At 33.0% G+C, this 7898-nt stretch overlaps 2 protein-coding genes across 3 annotated transcripts in view; one reads left to right on the top strand and one right to left on the bottom strand.

Annotated features, from left to right (window-relative positions):
- LOC101508859 (pentatricopeptide repeat-containing protein At5g52850, chloroplastic) overlaps positions 1 to 1588 on the bottom strand; it is a 3893-nt gene extending 2305 nt beyond the window's left edge. Inside the window, exon 1 of the mRNA XM_004496459.4 lies at positions 3 to 1588. Coding sequence (XP_004496516.1) covers positions 3 to 1260 — 1258 coding nt within the window. The 5' untranslated portion in view covers positions 1261 to 1588. The remainder of the gene's footprint in view (positions 1 to 2) is intronic.
- Positions 1589 to 3529: 1941 nt separating this feature from the next.
- LOC101508342 (SPX domain-containing membrane protein At4g22990-like) lies at positions 3530 to 7898 on the top strand. Of its 2 annotated transcripts, none has more exons than XM_027333536.2 (10): positions 3530 to 3584; positions 3696 to 3816; positions 4062 to 4373; positions 4495 to 4599; positions 4730 to 5184; positions 5279 to 5586; positions 5809 to 5981; positions 6361 to 6551; positions 6793 to 6926; positions 7332 to 7898. In XM_027333536.2, the coding sequence occupies exons 1-10, from the start codon at positions 3532 to 3534 to the stop codon at positions 7568 to 7570; spliced, it is 2091 nt and encodes a 696-aa protein (XP_027189337.1). In that variant the 5' UTR covers positions 3530 to 3531; the 3' UTR covers positions 7571 to 7898. The 2 variants fall into 2 exon arrangements, with proteins under 2 accessions (XP_027189337.1, XP_027189336.1); XM_027333535.2 differs by having other exon boundaries at positions 5806 to 5981.

Below are 7898 nucleotides of genomic sequence, written 5' to 3'. Positions count from 1 at the left end.
TGCTGCTTGCATCTCAGCAAACAACTGAAAAGAATACTGTTCTAAACCATGTTCTGCAAAACCGGCAATCAAAGAAGTCCAAGAGATGACATTTGGTGATGCTATCCCTCTAAAAGCTTTCACAGCATCTGTTGTGATGTGGGAGCATTTCATGTACATATCAACCAGTGTATTTCCTACATAAAGATCATCCTCAAGTCCAATACTAATAACTCGAGAATGAAATTGTTTCCCTAGGTCCAATGATAAAACTGAGGAGCTAGCATTCAATAAACTAGCAAATGTAAAATTATTTGGTAGGATTCCAGATAATTCCATATCATGAAATGCACGGACAGCCTCACTAACCTGCGAATTTTGAGTAAATCCAGATATAACGGTGGTCCATAAGCACACATCGTATTCAGGTGTCAGATTGAAGACCTTAACAGCATCTTCCATCCGTCTGCATTTCGAATACATATCAACAATGGCCGTCTTCAACACCAAATTCATTTCAGCACCAAATCTGATTAACTGTGCATGCAAAATTCTCCCATAAACCAAACCAAGAAAAGAAGACACCACACCTAATAGTTTAACAAATGTAAACTCATTCGGGTAAACACCAGCTTCAATCATTTTCACATAGATTTCTAAAGCTTCACCCCATTTACCATCTTCCACTAAAGAAGATATCATTGTTGTCCAAGTCACAACATCACCACCATGCTTCACTAACGAAACCAATTTATATGAATCAACATTACAACCACACTTGGAGTAAAACTCAATCAAAGAAGTTCCTAAAAAAGGGTTCAGCTCTAACCCAAGCTTCACAACAGATGCATGAATTTGTGTCCCAACATCAAACTCCCCTAAAGCAGAACATGATCTCAAGGCACTGGACAACGTAAACTCGTTCGGGCACTGACCCGATCCTAGCATCATATCAAACAGTTCAAGTGCATCAAAATGATGGTTATTCTTGGTGTGAGAAGACAGAACCGTGGTCCATGATACAACATCTTTGTAAGGCATTTCATCAAAGAATTGGCGTGCTTGAAAAACTCCAAAGCATTTAGCATATAAAGAGAGTAAATTGTTGGTCAAATATAAGTCATGTTGAAGACCCAATTTGATAATAGGGGTATGAATACATAGTCCTTGGTAGAGGGAGTTTGAGTTGCAGAAAGAAAGAACACGCATACAAGTTTCTTGAAAGCGGCATAGAGAAAAAAAATTATTATGAGTAGCAGTTTTAGTACACAGCATGTGCATGTCTACGCTACACTAAAAAACTTATTGCTATTCTTAGAAGTAGCACTGAGAGCATGTAATTGCAACCTTAAAAAGAGTTGGAAATTACATATAGTTTGTTGAAAACATCAAATGTAATGGCTTGTACATTGCGAGGGAACTATAGAACAACAATTAGCAAATATTCCAAAACCACTGAATAGAATTTCGAATTCGTATACGGCGACATGAAAATTGGCAAATGGATGGGAGGGACAGTGGCACTGAAATCAATCAACACAGTAGTCACTGGGTATAGCGGCAACTGGGAAGCAAATAAGAGAGGGAGAATGTTGTCATCCATTTTTTAATTAAAAATTACAAAAATGATTGGATTAAAAATTAAAATAAGATATATTAACTTTTAAGTTTTTTTTTAGACATAATTGTTTTAATGGTCTCTAAATTTTTTTTATTTAATTTTAAATAACAATCCAGTCATTTGTATCTTAAAATGTCAACAATATTATCTATTCTTTACATAAACTTAGAAAATTCATCAAAATATTCAAATAAAATTAATAAAATTCAATATCAATTTAAAGAAAATTCATGTATTTATCAAATGCATAATTCAAATATTCAAATAAACTCATATTTTAATCTCCAACAATATCTAATAATGAATAAAAATATGAGTTTATTTGAATATTTGAGTTATGAAATTTGATTTTATATTGAAAATGATAATTAATTTTATGAATTTTTTTGAAAATTTTGATGAATTTTTTAAATTTTTGTAAAAAAAAAAAAAGTAACATCGTCGACATTTTAAAATATAAAAAATTAAATAAATGACTAAATTGAAAGAAAAAAATTGAAAGACTGAAATATTACCTAAAATTAAGTTAAGGAATCGCGAAATAATTATTTCTTTTTTATATTTCAATACTTGGCACGACACTTGTTAAAGATTTAAATGTAAAAAAATCTTAAACGTTGTTTATATTTTTCGATTACATTTTTTTTAATATATTTCACTATGTGTTTATATTTTTCGTTTAAAATTTACTTTTTTATTTCCTTTTTTAGTTGTTTAACATATGAATTTGAGGTACTTGTTAATAAATACAAAATTTAAATTGCTTCTTTGTACTTAAAAAACAATACTTACAAGTTAATAAGTTAATAGTATAAAATTAAAATATTTATAATTGAACAAAATTTAAAAATATAACAAAATCAATGTATATAAAATAACCATATCTTCTTAAATGCAACATTAATTACTCTAAAGTGATCATTTGAATATATAAGTAATTGAAATTAATATGTAAATTTAAGTCAACAAACATTACAATAAAACTGGAAAAACAAAAGAAACAAAATCACGAAAAAAATGATATTATACTCAAGAAAACTGAAAATATGAAAGTTTTCACGAAATAAGACTCCTGGGCATTCTTGATTGGCATGGGGAGGAGTGGTCAATGTGTGTCGTAGAATTAAGGACGTGTCTTGAGGTTAGATTGGTTTCGAAGTTTGAAATTGGAATGGCAGGGCAGTGTATATATATATATAGTAGAGAATAGTAACACGATATATATGCAATATGACTCGCTTCCTTTCTGTTTGTTATGTTATGTTATTCCCCAATCTACACTATCACTCCTCTTTTACCTTCTCTCTCCTTTCTTCTTCCTCTTCCATTCCTTTCGCATCCATTCTTATTCTCTCTCTCTCTTCTTGCTCATCATCTATGCTTTCTTCAAAATTACTAACTAATTCCTTCTGGCAAGCATTCCCTTTGTATTACTATTATTTTATTTTATTCGCATCCTCTCTTTCTTTCATTATTTGTTTTCTTGCTTTAATTACTGCAAATCCAATGTCACATCGATCGTCCATTTGATCGCATGCTTTTTTTATTGGTTTGATTACTATTCTTGTTATTGTTAATCGTTAGTATATTAGTTAATTAATTAATTAATACGATGTAATCTTTGTTACACTCGTTCACATGCATTTTGATGGCGATGTCCAATTAGAAATAGCCTCAATTGTAACGTGAAGCTCAAACTGTTTGAATATTGTCCTTAGTGTAGCACGCTTCTTCATGATAATAATAACACGTGGCATATTGTCCATTAAATAATTAGATCAAATAAATAAATACACTTTACAACTAGTATCTACCGTCGATGCTTTCTTTGCATGGATTAATTACTCGTAAAAATAGCTACATCCTTTAATGTTTTCCATGTTAACTTTTTAATTAACTGTGTTTTTTATTTTTTACTATTGCAGAGAGAGATGGTTGCCTTTGGGAAAAAGTTGAAAGAAAGACAAATTGAGGAATGGCAAGGGTGTGTATGTTCTCTCACATTGTGTTGAGTGTGTAACAAGTCAAATATTAGCTCCACATTTTTTATTCATTTTTAATGCATGCTTGCTTATAATCTTGACTTTTGATTCAGATTTTACATAAACTACAAACTTATGAAGAAACGAGTAAAGCAATATGCTCAACAAATTGAACTCGGAACACAAGATCGACACTACGTTCTCAAGGATTTCTCAAGAATGCTTGATAATCAGGTTTGTTTGTTCTCTTTGTTGGTTGCATAATTATGAGTCACTTTAAAACTACGTGAATTTTTCGACCTTTTTTCGTTACATTTGAACTTGCTCAACTTAGACTCTGATTAGTTTATTTGAGTTAAGGTTAATTGTTATTACATTGCATCATTTTTATTACAAAAGTTTAGTGTAATGTATGCCATTCTGTAGTTGTGTGTAATTAATTACGTCGGTTTTTCATTCACTTTTATGTTACAATTCAGATTGAGAAGACTGTCCTTTTCCTGTTGGAACAACAAGGACATTTGGCAAGCAGGATAGCGAAGCTGGGAGAGCAGCAGGATGCTGCTCAGCAAGAGCCTGAAATAAGCAAAATGTCTGAACTCAGAGAAGCTTATAGAACAGTTGGACAAGATCTATTAAAGCTTCTCTATTTTATAGAGATAAATGCTGTTGGTTTGAGAAAGATCTTGAAGAAGTTTGATAAACGCTTCGGCTATAGATTTACTGATTACTATGTTAAGACTCGCGCAAACCATCCTTATTCCCAGCTGCAACAAGTGTTCAAGCATGTGGTAATATGTTTAGTTCAAACAAAACCTTCATAACAGAGATCATAAAACAAATTGCTTTATTTTGATTTTTGCCATTTTTCTCTTGTGTATGAGTATTGACTAACATGTGTTGAACTTGCAGGGGTTAGGAGCTGTTGTAGGAGCCTTATCTCGCAACCTTCACGAACTTCAGGACCGTCAAGGAAGCTACTTATCAATTTATGATCAGCCTACTCTTCCCCTTCAGGTTTATTTTACATTCACTTTGTTACACTGATTTCTATTTGTCATGTTTTCTCTTAATATTTTCAAGCAAGCCTTAATTGAAGTTGAAAGTTTGGTGATATTCCATCAGAATTACGTGGTCTTATATGCAGGATCCTGTCATAGATTCAATAAGAGCAGCTGTTGATAGGTTAACTCACTCAACCAATTTCCTAAACTTTTTGGGGCAACATGCACTCATTATGCAAGAAGAGCTGCCTGCACCATCTGATGAGCATGTTGACGATCAGAGATACCATTTTATGTCGCTTCTACTAAACTTGGCTAACACGTTTTTGTATATGGTCAATACATATATTATTGTCCCTACAGCAGATGATTACTCTACGAACCTTGGGGCTGCACCAACAGTTTGCGGTATTGTTATTGGGGCAATGGCCGTTGCTCAGGTGTTTTCCTCAGTATATTTCAGTGCCTGGTCAAATAAATCATACTTCAGACCTCTTGTATTCAGCAGCATAATTCTTTTTCTTGGCAATACCTTGTATGCCTTAGCATATGATCTTAATTCAATATGGATTCTCCTAATTGGTCGTCTTTTCTGTGGGTAATTAGTCTTGGTCCATTTAATATTTTCTTAAATATAAGGTCTAATCACATTGAGAGTTCCTTTTGTTTACAGATTTCTATTATGATTGCAGATTTGGTTCAGCCAGAGCTGTCAACCGACGCTACATCAGCGACTGTGTTCCCTTAAAAATACGCATGCAAGCATCAGCAGGTTTTGTTAGTGCCAGTGCTCTCGGAATGGCTTGTGGTCCTGCATTAGCTGGCTTACTGCAGATAAAGTTTAAGATTTACAATATTACATTTAATCAAGATACTTTGCCAGGGTGGGTTATGATGGTTGCTTGGCTGATATATTCAATATGGTTGTGGATCGCTTTTGAGGAACCTTGTCGTGATTTTGAAGAGAACCATACAATACCTCAATCTAATGCTATTGCTGGTACCTCTCTACTCATGAATTCAAATTTTTCAATTGTGATTTTGCAATATTGTTAATCTGTATCAGTCCTCGAATTTCACCGTAATTCTACTTTTTCTATTGTGATCTTGCAAGATTGTTAATCTTTATCAGTCCTCTAATTTCACCGTTGAGGCCATATATTTCTTCATAGGATTCAATACAAGTAATAGAAAATGACACTTTTTCTTTTACTACTAGTAGACAACAATGCACTTGAAAAAGGCTTAAAACAACCGTTGATGATTAGTTCAGAAGATAAGGGAGATGAAGATGGTGATCAGGATTATGATGATAGTGAAGAAGTTCCAGAGAAATCTCGTCTGCCAGCCACTTCAATTGGATCGGCATATAGACTCCTTACACCTTCTGTAAAGGTTTGTAAGTGACTCTAAATGTCACACCATCAATCCATTTGATTCCTTCTTTAGATGTATGTTTCAAGTCATTGGTGAGAAGGAAAACTATTTTTTTGTCTGTCAAAATCAGACACAGTATGCTCCTGAATTACAGAAAAGTTTATTGTAGAAAGTTATAGAACTGCTATTTGGTTGTTACCCTGTACTACATAGTTTTTCTCTGCAGAAAAACCTTTGAAGTAGGCACTTATTATACATTTTCATTCATTTATTGTAGCTTAGAGGCTTTCCTTGTTTTCCTTTTGAAGTTGTTTTGTTTATTGTTTGATGTTGAAATTTAGAGTTCGAATTGAAGGCCAGATAAATGGTTCTGACAAACTTTATTTAACATCTTCAGGTTCAACTATTGATATATTTCATGCTCAAATATGTAATGGAGATTTTACTATCAGAATCTAGTGTCATCACAACATACTACTTTAACTGGTCAACAAGCACGGTAGCCATTTTTCTTGCTGGCCTTGGCTTGACAGTTCTTCCTGTAAACATTGTTGTTGGAAGTTATATAACCAACTTGTTTGACGACAGGTAACATATAACAAAACTCATTCCTCATTTTATTGCACCCACAAAAACTGCTTTGTATTTTGTAAAAGATGCATGATAGTAAGCTTTGAACTATATCCTTCAAAAATAAAAATTGAACTATAATACAAGATAAAAAGATAAAGCAATAGAAAGATCCATTCAGAACCTTAAAATTGTTGAAAGTTGAAGTATTATCCTTAAACAACTAAGGTATCCCACCTTTATGTTGATCTATTTGCAGGCAAATTCTGTTGGCATCAGAAATTATGGTTTTAGTTGGCATACTCTTAAATTTCAATGTAATCTTTCCGTACTCCGAGCCACAGTACATCTGTTCAGGTCTTCTTATGTTTGTTTCTTGTGAAGTACTCGAAGGTAATATTTTACTCGTGATTTGTTTTTCTATTTTTGGTAGTGGACAAAATTGAATAAACCCTCAATTTAGTTGCTTTTCTAGGAACAGTTTCATACTTAGTTCAGGACAACTTTGAGAAACATATGACTCTAAAGATGATTGTGAGAGGTTAACTTTGTTAGTAACAATCTTAGTATGTTATGTTCTTCTGATTCAATATTTTGTAGAAAGACATTGTCCTGTATGTTGATTTTTTCCTTTGCACTAATCCTCCCACACACATCTATTGATGAGATCAATCATCATTTATTGTTTTAAGAACTAAATAACAAGAAGCATTTGAGTAAGGAACGTGAAAACAAATTGAACGTGGCAAACCTCGTTTTTATGATGTTTGACAATGATTCATGCATTATATTATACAGGCATCAACTTGTCACTGCTTTCACGAGTTATGTCATCAAGGCTTTCTAGAGGAACCTATAATGGAGGGCTTCTATCTACAGAGGCTGGGACAATTGCAAGAGTGATTGCTGATGCAACTATTACCCTGGCTGGCTATATGGGTGTGAGTAGGCTCCTAAATATCACCCTAATTCCTTCACTCTTCATTTGCATAGTTTCCATCACTGCAACCGGCTATACGTACAATTCTTTATATTAATAATTTATGTGGCTGGCTGCAATTGAAAAAAGAGAATTATGCACTGATGTTTGTTTTAAGAAAATTTTGACCCCTTGGTGTTTCTTTGTCCATTCCATTTTCTTGATCTATAAAGACCTTAAGCTCAATGTAGCAAAAGTAGTGCATGTTTTAATCAATTGAGAGTGAGTTGGTAAAATTACAGTGTTACTGTGATTTTTGCAAATTCACTTTGGTTCCAAACATGTATATAGCAGGATATCGAGCTTCGATAAATCATGTAAGATTGTCCAAATGCACATTCTTAGCTGAATGCAATGGATTCCTGAAATTAAGATTAACTCTTTTG

Source organism: Cicer arietinum, chromosome 4, assembly GCF_000331145.2.
Source record: "Cicer arietinum cultivar CDC Frontier isolate Library 1 chromosome 4, Cicar.CDCFrontier_v2.0, whole genome shotgun sequence".
In the NCBI taxonomy this organism is placed as follows: Eukaryota; Viridiplantae; Streptophyta; class Magnoliopsida; order Fabales; family Fabaceae; genus Cicer; species Cicer arietinum.
This window is presented reverse-complemented; position numbering and strand designations above follow the sequence as displayed.

What these genes read in the sequence shown, in the direction of transcription:
- LOC101508342 (XM_027333535.2), top strand. Translation starts at nt 3,532, where the DNA reads ATGGTTGCCTTTGGGAAAAAGTTGAAAGAAAGACAAATTGAGGAATGG. An exon ending in CAAATTGAGGAATGGCAAGG is followed by an intron (nt 3,585 to 3,695) that starts GTGTGTATGTTC and finishes CTTTTGATTCAG; the next exon opens with ATTTTACATAAACTACAAAC. An exon ending in AACAAGTGTTCAAGCATGTG is followed by an intron (nt 4,374 to 4,494) that starts GTAATATGTTTA and finishes TTGAACTTGCAG; the next exon opens with GGGTTAGGAGCTGTTGTAGG.